This window comes from Megalobrama amblycephala, linkage group LG20 (assembly GCF_018812025.1).
Source record: "Megalobrama amblycephala isolate DHTTF-2021 linkage group LG20, ASM1881202v1, whole genome shotgun sequence".
NCBI classification, from domain to species: Eukaryota; Metazoa; Chordata; class Actinopteri; order Cypriniformes; family Xenocyprididae; genus Megalobrama; species Megalobrama amblycephala.
Window position 1 is genome coordinate 24,233,037 of NC_063063.1, and position 12,700 is coordinate 24,245,736.

The 12,700-nt window shown below is 36.8% G+C and overlaps 1 protein-coding gene across 1 annotated transcript; it reads right to left on the minus strand.

Moving 5' to 3' along the window:
- Window positions 1-892: 892 nt before the first annotated feature.
- Window positions 893-11,279, minus strand: si:dkey-21e13.3 (uncharacterized protein LOC100150043 homolog). Its single transcript, XM_048171407.1, has 5 exons — window positions 11,009-11,279; window positions 10,830-10,934; window positions 7,922-8,044; window positions 7,482-7,607; window positions 893-2,153 (listed from the first exon to the last, which is right to left on the minus strand). Exons 1-5 carry the CDS (start codon window positions 11,052-11,054, stop codon window positions 1,678-1,680), a joined length of 876 nt encoding a protein of 291 aa, XP_048027364.1. The 5' UTR covers window positions 11,055-11,279; the 3' UTR covers window positions 893-1,677.
- Between the last annotated feature and the right edge of the window lie 1,421 nt (window positions 11,280-12,700).

Here is a 12,700-nt window from a genome sequence, read left to right on the forward strand (position 1 = left end):
GTTCCTTAGGCAGCAAATCAGCATATTAGAATGATTTCTGAATGATCGTGTGACATTGAAGACTGCAGTAATGATGCTGAAAATTCTGTGTTCAAAACACAGGAATAAATTATATTTTAAAATATATTCAAATAAAAACATCTTTTTTTAATGTAAATATTTCATAATATTTACTGTACTATTGATTAAATATATGCAGACTTGATGAGCATATGAGACTTCTTTGAAAAACATTTAAAAATCATACCAACCCCAAACTTTAGTTCGGAAGAGGATTAGGGCCAAGCAATAATAAAAAAATAAAACCATCTCGAGATTAAAGTTGTTAAATTTCGAGAAAAAACTTGTTAAATTTCGAGAAAAAATTCAAAATAAAATGTTGAGAATAAACTCATTAAATTATGAGAAAAAACTCGTTAAATTTCAAGAAAAAAGTCGAGATAAAATGTTGAGAATAAACTCGTTAAATTACGAGAAAAATCTCGTTAAATTTCAAGAAAAAAGTCGAGATAAAATGTTGAGAATAAAGTTATTAAATTACGAGAAAAAAGTCATTAAATTACAAGAACAAATTCATTAAATTATGAGAAAAATGTCGTTAAATTTCGAGAAAAAAGTTGAGATAAAATATTGAGAATAAACTCATTAAATTATGAGAAAAAAGTCGTTAAATTACAGGAACAAATTTGTTAAATTACGAATTTGTTCTCATAATTTAACGACTTTTTTCTCATAATTTAATGACTTTATTCTCAACATTTTATCTCGACTTTTCTTGAAATTTAACGAGTTTTTTCTCGTAATTTAATGAGTTTATTCGTAACATTTTATTTCGACTTTTTTCTCGAAATTTAACGAGTTTTTTCTCGAAATTTAACAACTTTAATCTCGAGATGGTTTTATTTTTTTATTATTGCTTGGCCCTAATCCTCTTCCGTACTTTTGACAGTAGTGTAGCTTGAGCAAGTTTTACTCTACACAAAAGCAAAATCCCTTAATATTTCAACATTTTCCATGTTTGTGGGAACCCCAGTGTGAAACCCCCCACCCCCGCTGGGCCTACAAGCATGTAATATGGGTATAAGCCATTTTAGCGTAGTTTTTTTTTACATGGTTATTATTGTTCTCAAATCTGAATGAAATTTAAAACCCAATTATGTGTAACACTGATCAAATTTGGTAAGTCTGCTTTCACCTGGACCCGAAGACTGTAAACATAAGTCACAATTTTCATCTGTAAATCTATTTCCCTTGGTGCATTTTGCAACATGGTTGCATATTGTGACCTGGGTGGGTGTAGCTGCTCTGACCCTGAACACTGGGTCTGGATAATCTACTGTAAGGCCTCTTATGGACTAATCACATAGTTCAGAAAGGCTAGCAGATTGCAGCTCGGCATCAACCTGTTCTCATGTTCTATACAGCCAGCATCTAAGAATTAAACTGCCTCGACACAACAAATCTTGTGACCTGGCGTGTGATTCTGGCTCTCGATTGGTGCCCTTAGCAATAGGAAACCAAGAGTTGTAATATTCTATTTTGTTGCTTTCAGATCTATTCTTTAATACAAATGGCTGAAATGAGCTCCTTAAATGTCAGGATGTGGTTTACACCAGATCACTTGTTTAGGCCACCTCAGACGTTCATTAAGAAGTCCAAAAGCACTATGATGAAGCCTCACAAGAGGGTATGAAGCACTGCTGCCCTCAGATTCCTGTTTCTCGGTATGTTCTTCACTGAACATTTGATAACTTTATACAATTTGGGGCAGCTGCCTAGGTGGGCAAAGTTCGGTAAGTGGTGTCCAGTCTGGTGGCCGTTTTTTGCGCCCCACAGCATCGTGGAGCACCTTTGAAGCACTTCTACTGCCACAGAGTACTGGCCATTAGTCCACTGTTTCAGCCTGACCAACGTCACAGCCGTAGAGAAGCCGAAACAGTAACGTGAGGTTCCACGGAACACACGTTCACCTTCGCCGAAATATGCCCCTTCCTCCCAGGAAAGCAGGGAGCCGTCCTCCTCGCCCATGTCAGCCAGGTTACAAAGGGCCAGAAGGCAAGAGCTCAGCAGTGCCTCATTTTTACTGTGCTGGAGAAGAACCGACACCAGCCGTGGGACAGCTCCGAGCCTCAGGAATCGCTCTTGCTGCAAGTCTGCAAGAAAGTAATCACACTTACATCAAAAGTCAGTAATGACTTTATGAACTTCTTTACTTGCAAGATTAATAATATTAGAGAGAAAATTAAAAACATGCAACCGTCCACAGTTTCGCTTCAGACAGTGCACTGTAGTGTCCCTGAGGTAAAACTAGAATCATTCGCCGCTATAGGAGAGGAAGAATTATCTAAACTTATCAAATCATCAAAATCCACGACATGTATGTTAGACCCAATGCCGACTAAACTACTGAAAGAAATGCTTCCAGAGGTCGTAGGTCCACTTCTTGATATAATTAATTCATCCTTAACACTAGGATACGTGCCAAAAACCTTTAAGCAGGCTATTATTAAACCTCTTATTAAAAAACCTCAACTAGATCCGAGAGATTTAGTAAATTACAGGCCAATCTCGAATCTACCTTTTCTGTCAAAGATACAAGAAAAGGCAGTTTCAACACAACTGTGCTCCTTTTTAGAAAGAAATGGAATCTGTGAGGATTTCCAGTCAGGATTTAGACCATACCATAGTACTGAGACTGCTCTCGTTAGAGTTACAAACGATCTACTCTTATCATCCGATCGTGGCTGTATTTCTCTATTAGTGTTATTAGATCTCAGTGCTGCTTTTGACACTATCGATCACAACATTCTTTTAAAAAGACTTGAAAACTATATTGGCATTAGTGGAATTGCTTTGGCATGGTTCAAATCGTACTTATCTGACCGTTATCAGTCTGTAGTAGTTAATGAAGAGATGTCGTATCGATCACAAGTTCAATATGGAGTACCACAAGGCTCAGTACTAGGACCGTTGCTTTTCACTCTGTACATGCTGCCCTTAGGAGAGATAATTAGGAAGCATGGTGTTAGTTTTCACTGCTACGCTGACGATACTCAGCTCTATATTTCCTCGCGCCCTGACGAAACCTACAAATTCACAAAACTAACAGAATGCATAGCTGACATTAAAAACTGGATGACAAGAAATTTCTTATTATTAAATTCAGAAAAAACTGATATCCTAATCTTTGGACCAAAAACTTCCTCACGAAAAAACCTTGAATACTCTCTAACACTTGACGGGTGCTCCATTAAACCTTCGTCCTCAGTTAGGAACCTGGGTGTGCTCTTCGATACCAATCTTTCATTTGAAAGTCATGTTTCTAGTATCTGTAAAACCGCCTTCTTCCATCTAAAAAATATATCTAAATTACGACATATGCTCTCAATGACAAATGCGGAACAGTTGGTTCATGCATTCATGACCTCAAGACTAGATTATTGTAACGCTCTACTGGGTGGTTGTTCTGCTCGGCTTTTAAACAGACTACAGTTGGTCCAAAATGCGGCAGCTAGAGTTCTTACTAGAACCAGAAAGTATGACCATATTAGTCCAGTTCTGTCAACATTACATTGGCTCCCTATTAAACATTGTATAGATTTTAAAATCTTGCTACTTACTTATAAAGCTCTAAATGGTTTAGCTCCCCAGTACCTAAGTGAGCTCTTAATGCATTATAGTCCTTCACGTTTATTGCGATCTCAGAATTCAGGCCAGTTGATAATACCCAGAATATCCAAATCAACTGAAGGCGGCAGATCCTTTTCCTATTTAGCACCTAAACTCTGGAACAATCTTCCTAGCATTGTTCGGGAAGCAGACACACTCTGTCAGTTTAAATCTAGACTAAAAACACATCTCTTTGCTCTTGCATACACATAACACATTATCAATACATTAACATTTTTCAAATCCGTTAAAGGATTGTTACGCTGCAATAATTAGGTCGGCCGGAACCGAGAACATTTCCTATAACACTAGATATACCTGTACATCAGAATAAGAATGGCATCTACGCTAATATCTGTCTCTCTGCTTATCCTGAGGTTTGCCGGGTGCTGGATCCAGGCCGTATCCAGATCAGATGGAGAACCTGTGTCTGGACCTGACTACAACGTAGCCCAGGAGACAATGGGCCTACAGATCCAGTTCTGGCTGCATCTATAATTCAGATTTTTAATCCCGTATCCGCTTACATATATTTATATATAATCTATTTTTAATCTCTAGAATAAAAATTTATAATTCAGATTTTGATCTCCATATCCATTTACATATATTATATATATCTTCCAAGGGGTTTTTTCCCTCCTAGGACTTTTTTCCCAGTGTTAACACGCTGGGTTTTTCTCCTAGGGGGTTTTTTCCACCCTGGGAGTCAGCCGACATTGGCTTAATGTAGCACCATCTTGTATATGTTACATATTACCACGCTTGTTTGTACAGCTTATTTTTAACCACTTCCCTTTTTTCTGTGCTTCTAATATGTAAAGCTGCTTTGAAACAATTACCAATTGTAAAAGCGCTATATAAATAAATTTGACTTGACTTGACTTGACATCAAAAACTCCAATGTCAGCATCAAGATATATGGTGCTAGGCTCTACTTAGGGGTGCCTCAGCTCCCTATTTTTATCTCAGCCCCCCTAAAAATCTGCAATGAGGGATACTCCATCAAAAAAATTTAAACTCTATCATCATCCCTCATATGGTTCCAAACCTGTATGCATTTTATTCTTCTGCAGAACACAAAAGAATGTATTTGAAGAACATCGGGAACCAAACACACATTGGGAACCCCTTTGACTTCCACTGGATGGACAAAAAAATACAAAATACTGAGACATTTCTCAAAATATCTTCTTTTGTGCTTCATAGAAGAAAGAAAGTCAATGACAAAAGAATATTTACACCTGGTTTTAAGATGTGTTTTGGTTGATTGGTGTAAATGGGGTCTAAAACGTTTTGAGGTTGTCCACTTTTAACCACTTTCAGAGGTAGTAGAAAACGCATTCAACCGAATTGCTTTTGTAGTGTAGACTCTCATGTGGTCGAATGTGTTCGCACAGCCCCAAAAGACCGCCTATGGATCTAATGCGTAAACATTATGGGAAGTGTGCTAGCCAGACAGAATTTAAACTTTGCTGGCTGGAGACCCAAGTTTGGGTTGAAGACAAAAAATGTACAAACCCGATTCCAAAAAAGTTGGGACACTGTACAAATTGTGAATAATAAAGGAATGCAATAATTTACAGATCTCAGAAACTTATATTTTATTCACAGTAGAATGTAGATAACATATCAAATGTTGAAAGTAAGACATTTTGAAATGTCATGCCAAATATTGGCTCATTTTGGATTTCATGACAGGTAGTTGGGACAGGTAGCAATAAGAGGCCGGAAAAGTTAAATGTACATATAAGGAAAAGCTGGAGGACCAATTTGCAACTTATTAGGTCATTTGGCAACATGAGTATAAAAAGAGCCTCTCAGAGTGGCAGTGTCTCTCAGAAGTCAAGATGGGCAGAGGATCACCAATTCCCCCAATGCTGCGGCAAAAAATAGTGGAGCAATATCAGAAAGGAGTTTCTCAGAGAAAAATTGCAAAGAGTTTGAAGTTATCATCATCTACAGTGCATAATATCATCCAAAGATTCAGAGAATCTGGAACAATCTCTGTGCGTAAGGGTCAAACCATACTGGATGCCCGTGATCTTCGGGCCCTTAGACGGCACTGAATCACAAACAGGAATGCTACTGTAATGGAAATCACAACATGGGCTCAGGAATACTTCCAGAAAACATTGTCGGTGAACACAATCCACTGTGCCATTCGCCGTTGCCGGCTAAAACTCTATAGGTCAAAAAAGAAGCCATATCTAAACATGATCCAGAAGCGCAGGCGTTTTCTCTGGGACAAGGCTCATTTAAAATGGACTGTGGCAAAATGGAAAACTGTTCTGTGGTCAGACGAATCAAAATTTGAAGTTCTTTTTGGAAAACTGAGACGCCATGTCATCCAGACTAAAGAGGACAAGGACAACCCAAGTTCGTTGATCAGCGCTCAGTTCAGAAGCCTGCATCTCTGATGGTATGGGGTTGCATGAGTGCGTGTGGCATGGGCAGCTAACACATCTGGAAAGGCACCATCAATGCTGAAAGGTATATCCAAGTTCTAGAACAACATATGCTCCCATCCAGACGTCGTCTCTTTCAGGGAAGACCTTGCATTTTCCAACATGACAGTGCCAGACCACATACCGCATCAATTACAACATCATGGCTGCGTAGAAGAAGGATTTGGGTACTGAAATGGCCAGCCTGCAGTCCAGATCTTTCACCCATAGAAAACATTTGGCCCATCATAAAGAGGAAGATGCGACAAAGAAGACCTAAGACAGTTGACCAACTAGAAGCCTGTATTAGACAAGAATGAGACAACATTCCTATTCCTAAACTTGAGCAACTTGTCTCCTCAGTACCCAGACGTTTGCAGACTGTTATAAAAAGAAGAGGGGATGACACACAGTGGAAAAACTTGGCCTTGTCCAAACTTTTTTGAGATGTGTTGATGCCATGAAATTTAAAATCAACTTATTTTTCCCTTAAAATGATGCCTTTTCTCAGTTTAAACATTTGATATGTCATCTATGTTGTATTCTGAATAAAATATTGAAATGTGAAACTTCCACATCATTGCATTGTGTTTTTATTCACAATTTGTACAGTGTCCAAACTTTTTTGGAATCGGGTTTGTACTAAGCACAATGTTCTCTCACCATTCCTGATTTCTAACACGCACTCACAGAGTTCGACATGGTATTGCATATTCAGAGCAGAAATGAAAGCTGCTGCTCACCGTATGTTTTTCCATCATTTCTGGTCGCATTCATATGTAAATTGTGTGAGATCGAAAGATCTGAAAAAGCCCATACATTTACCTGCCCATAGACCCTCCCCTCACAGAAATCAGGACAGAAGTGGTAAAAAATGGACAAAAGAGACTGATTAAAACATCAGGTGTAAATGGGAATGTGTCTCCCTCGTCTACTTGTGATCCGATCAACCAAAACGCATCTTAATACCAGGTAGAAACAAGGCTTTAATTTCAGTATCCCTTTAAAAATCAGACGTGATATCTCTTCACATTCTCTGAAAACAGCTAAAAACTGAGGTTATTTTACTCTGAATCCTGCCAGTAAGTATTTTACAGTTTGTGACATTAAATATTATCATTGAAAGCTCCACTTCTCTATCTCTTATGTGAACACCATATGCTCCAGCATAATCATTATTAAAAATAATACACCACCACTACCAATGAAAAACATGCATTTTAAACACTTTCAAAAGTGAAACTATTTGAAAATGTTAACTATTTTCTGAAACTGCTCTTCTGAGCCACATCATCTCAGATTCAGGTCCTGGGGGGGGGGTCAATACCTACAGTATGTTATCGCAAAAAGTTCAGGTCCACTCACTGCTGTCATAGGAGATCCTGGCGATGGCTTGGCTAACGTGAAGGAGAAGGTCCTGGTCTTGGCTTAGCAGTAAGGTCATAAGGGCAGACACAATGCCTGTCTCAAAGCATTGCTCTCTCACAGGAGCTAAAAAAGAAATTTTAGAATAATCAATAGAGTTAATGCTCATCGACTGTACAGTATGTATTCAGTTAGATGTCAAGGCACTTGGTTTATGAAAAAAGCTGCCATTATTTTCAAGATTTGCAGTTTATCCACAGCATTTTAAAGTTTAAAGACTTATTACAGGGACAATCCCACCAGCAACCTGAGGTTAAGGTGTAGCCAAGGTCTCGTTCATGGATCACCTATTGAGTTTAACCTTTCGGTTACAATACCAGCTAACAAGGCTACAACACCAAACACATACATTATGGTACATAAAAAAAAATTGTTCTCACCATCTCTGGCCAGTTCAGCCACTAGTCTGGCTGTGTGAGTAGTGAGCGTGCTTTTCCTCCTTAAAATCTGAGCCATAACAGGGAGAATCCCACTTTCCACCACCTGCTCGGATATGCCTTTCTCTAGGGCAGGGAAAACACATGTTCCTTCTAAACAATCAAGATACACTACTGCTCAAAAGTTTGGGGTCAGTAAAATGCATTGGTCCCACTTTATATTAAGTGGACTTAACTACTATGTACTTACATCAAAAAATAAGTACAATGTACTTATTGGGTTCATATTGAATTGCAAAACACTTTTGCTGCTATTGAGGTGGGATACAGGTAAGGTTAGGGAAAGCTTTGGTGGTATGGGTAGGGGTAAGGTGGAAGGGATGGGTCATCAGTGTAATTATAAAAGTAATTACAGAAATTAATTACAGATGTAATTACATGCAGGTGTTTTTAAAATATAAGTACAATGTAAAAACATGTATGTACACAATAAGTGCATTGTATCAAATGATTAATTTAAATCTAAGTACATAGTAGTTAAGGCTACTTAATATAAAGTGGGACCAATGCATTATTGTTTTAAAAGAAATCTCTCATCCAAAATGGCTGCATACAGTTTAACAGTAATATTGTGAAATATTATTACAATTAACAATTGTTTTCTAATTTAATATAATTAAATGCTCATCAAAGCTGCATTTATTTGATCCAAAAAAATATTTTGAAATATTATTACAATTTAAAATAGTTTTTTTTTTATTTTCATATATTTTAAAATGCAATTTATTACGGAAGAGGATTAGGGCCAAGCAATAATAAAAAAATAAAACCATCTCGAGATTAAAGTTGTTAAATTTCGAGAAAAAAGTCGAGATAAAATGTTGAGAATAAACTCGTTAAATTACGAGAAAAAACTCTTTAAATTTCGAGAAAAAAGTCAAGATAAAATGTTGAGAATAAACTCGTTAAATTACGAGAAAAAACTCTTTAAATTTCGAGAAAAAAGTCAAGATAAAATGTTGAGAATAAACTCGTTAAATTACGAGAAAAAAGTCGAGATAAAATGTTGAGAATAAAGTCATTAAATTACGAATTTGTTCTCATAATTTAATGACTTTTTTTCTCGTAATTTAATGACTTTACTCTCATAATTTAATGACTTTATTCTCAACATTTTATCTCGACTTTTTTCTCGAAATTTTACGAAATTTTTCTCATAATTTAACAAATTTGTTCTCGTAATTTTAAGTTTTTTTTTCTCGTAATTTAATTAGTTTATTCTCAACATTTTATTTCGACTTTTTTCTCGAAATTTAACAACTTTAATCTCGAGATGGTTTTATTTTTTTATTATTGCTTGGCCCTAATCCTCTTCCGTAAATAACCATTCTTATTATCATCAATGCTAAAAACAGTTGTGCTGCTTAATATTTTTGTTGAAAACTTGACATTTTTTTCAGGATTTTTTTTTTTTGAGAAATAGAAAGTTCAAAAGAAGAGTATTTATTTGAACAACATTTTGTAAAATTATGTTTTCACTGTTTTTTTTTTTTTTTTTTTTAAAGTGTAATTAATTTAATTTCAGTAACACTTTATTTTACAGTGCCCTTGTTACACATTACATATGCTTACTAAATTAACAACAGTAAATTAAGCATAATTAAATGCAACTAACCCTAAACCAAACTCTAATCTTAACCATAAACCTATAGTACATGTTGTTTAATAATGTTGCTCAGTACTTAAATGTATAATTACATTGTTACAAGGACACCTTAAAATAAAGTGTAACCAAAACTGTTTTTTAAAAATTGTCTTGTTACGAACATTTGTATGGTATTACAATCCTTCTGAAAGACCAACAAATTAGATCAGCTGTTTCCAACAAGCTAGACCATTAGCCAGTTGTCCCGAGTGAACATATGCACAAACACACAAATTAACAAATTGTGTTTCCACAAACTACAGAGGTCACTCACAGCTGGTCATCTGGATGCTTGTGTACAAAAGCAGTCTAGTTAATCATTCCTGTCACTCAATGGCTCTAACAGAGATAAATACGGATTAGAGTGTCTCTGTTTTCAAATCCACAGGAGTTGCGTATGCTTCTCATAGCCACTCTTGTTGGCATATTAAGCATGGTTTGTCACCTATGCCCAAATGATTTGTGATGTGCAAGGGATAATGCACAGTCAGCTGGTCATTAATCTTAAAATAAACCTGACAGGATCTTGTATCATTTCAGTACATAATCATATCCTGCATTTTACACATCAAACATTGATTTAAGTTTAAATTATTTGAATATGTGAGAAGAAAGAGAACGCAGTACAAAAAACATGAACCTAGCATAGCTATAAAAGAAACAATTTGCTTAGGACAATGTCAATTATACAGTTTGGAGGTCCTTATGCAATATTTTCGACCATAGAGTGTTGCGATTGACCAATCAGAATAGAGAATTCCAAAAAAAGACGCATAATAACTTGGTAGTAGTTTCAATCATGTCTAAAGCCAAAGTGTTATTGCAATACTCACTAAGCAGCTTTCAGACCTCATACAAAGTGCTGGCACATTCTGCATCTAACTAGTTCAAACAAGCTCAAACTAACTGACAACAGTTTCATTTTACTTTTTTGTTCTTTTTTAAATGAACTGCTTTATAAAGGCATAATGTATAAATATATGTCACAAAATATTAGAACATCCTGTATAATGCTGGTTTTTGGTAAACAAGTCCTCAACTGGTACTATACTTGTCCGCAGGGACTCAATTCTTTCTCAAGTTTATTTAGACATTTAGTTAAACATAACTCAAGTGCACCAATACAACTACAGGTACATTCTTGATCCAACTCCTCATGTACCAAACATTTGACACCAAATATATATCAAAATCTGAAATACTCACTTCTTTCAATGGCAACATTCAGCACTGTGTCCAAATAAGGTTTTAGTTCCTCCTCGACAAGTTCTGTGCTCACACTGATGGCCTCTATTGCAGCACTTAATGAATCTGAGAGAAAAGAAAATGTCTATCAAAATGTACATCCTTCAGGCAGTCTTTCTATTGTGTCTGCTGTTACTCACCCTTGGGCGCACTGGGCAGTGGACGGCTTGCTCCCATCTTGTCCATATGTCTATGTGAGGTTGTGATGACCTGTTTAGTTCTCAGCGCTGCTCGTGTCCCAGATTACCACGACAGTCTAGACTGCATTTCTGTTCTAAAATCTCACACAACTCCATCTCTTGGAGTCTTGGAATTTTATCCTTTTTTGTGTCCCCCTCCTGCTTTGTTTCTTTCCACTCTTGTCCGGTCTGTATATACATGTATGTTTGTGACACAAACTCCTCCTTCCTTCCCTCCCTCCCTCCCTCCCTCACTAGTTTATTTTCTTCCTCTCAATCCCTTTCTCTCCACTGCCTGCTCTGATTCAGACCTTCACTAATGCACTCCAAATCCTCAGTCTAATGAAAGCCTCACAGTGGACAGGCCACCTGTAGGTGACACTGTGGACTGCAGCACGCCCACATCAAATGTCTTCTAGAGGTCAGAAGAGAGAGTGGAACAACAAACAGACAAACAATGTCATTGGCTCAGCTACAAAACTGACTCCACAGTGAGGATTTTCTCTGCAAGCTTGCCAGGGATTCAGAAAAGCTGCTTTGTGGGGGAAATCTTTTGTGAAAATACAAATGATAACAAAGCAGTTGAACTGAACATAATTGAAAGCAATACAATTAGCTATTATTAATAGTTGAGAGGATGTATAAACAGATAAATGATAACATGCTACGTTGCTGCATCTGGATTGTGTCTTTTCTTCCATGTTTAAAGGTGCCCAAGAATGCTTTTTCACAAGATGTAATATAAGTCTAAGATGTCCCCTGAATGTGTCTGTGAAGTTTCAGCTCAAAATACCCCATAGATTATTTGGGGCATCATTAACTATGCACTGATTTTTTCAGCGCGCCGCCCCTTTAATTCGCCTGCTCCCTGCCACACGAGCTCTCGATTATATTACAGCACATTTACAAAGTTCACACAGCTAATATAACCCTCAAATGGATCTTTACAAGATGTTCATCATGCATGCTTCGAATTATGTGAGTAAAGTATTTATTTTGATGTTTATATTTGATTCTCTATGAGTTTGAGGCTGTGCTCCGTGGCTAACGGCTAATGCTACACTGTTGGAGAGATTTATAAAGAATGAAGTTGTGTTTATGAATTATACAGACTGCAAGTGTTTAAAAATGAAAATAGCGACGGCTCTTGTCTCCGTGAATTCAGTAAGAAACGATGGTAACTTTAACCTCATTTAACAGTACATTAGCAACATGCTAATGAAACATTTAGATAGACAATTTACAAATATCACTAAAAATATCATGCTATCATGGATCATGTCAGTTATTATTGCTCCATCTGCCATTTTCGCTGTTGTTCTTGCTTACCTAGTCTGTTGATTCACCTGTGCAGATCCAGACATTACTGGCTGCCCTTGTCTAATGCCTTTCATAATGTTGGGAACATGGGCTGGCATATGCAAATATTGGGGGCGTACACCCCGACTGTTACGTAACAGTCGGTGTTATGTTGAGATCCGCGTGTTTTCCGGAAGTCTTTTAAACAAATGAGATTTACATAAGAAAGAGAAAGCAATGGAGTTTGAAACTCAGTGTATGTCTTTTCCATGTACTGAACTCTTGTTATTCAACTATGCCGAGGTAAATTCAAATTTTGAATTTAGGGCACCTTTAATGAAAGTCGTAAGACAC

Bases quoted from the DNA above. Each gene is read 5' to 3' on its own strand.
- si:dkey-21e13.3 (XM_048171407.1), bottom strand. From the start codon at position 11,054: ATGGACAAGATGGGAGCAAGCCGTCCACTGCCCAGTGCGCCCAAGG. The intron at 8,045-10,829 runs GTGAGTATTTCA...TCCCTGCCCTAG, and splicing joins GAATGTTGCCATTGAAAGAA to AGAAAGGCATATCCGAGCAG. The intron at 7,608-7,921 runs GTGAGAACAATT...TTTCTTTTTTAG, and splicing joins GGCTGAACTGGCCAGAGATG to CTCCTGTGAGAGAGCAATGC.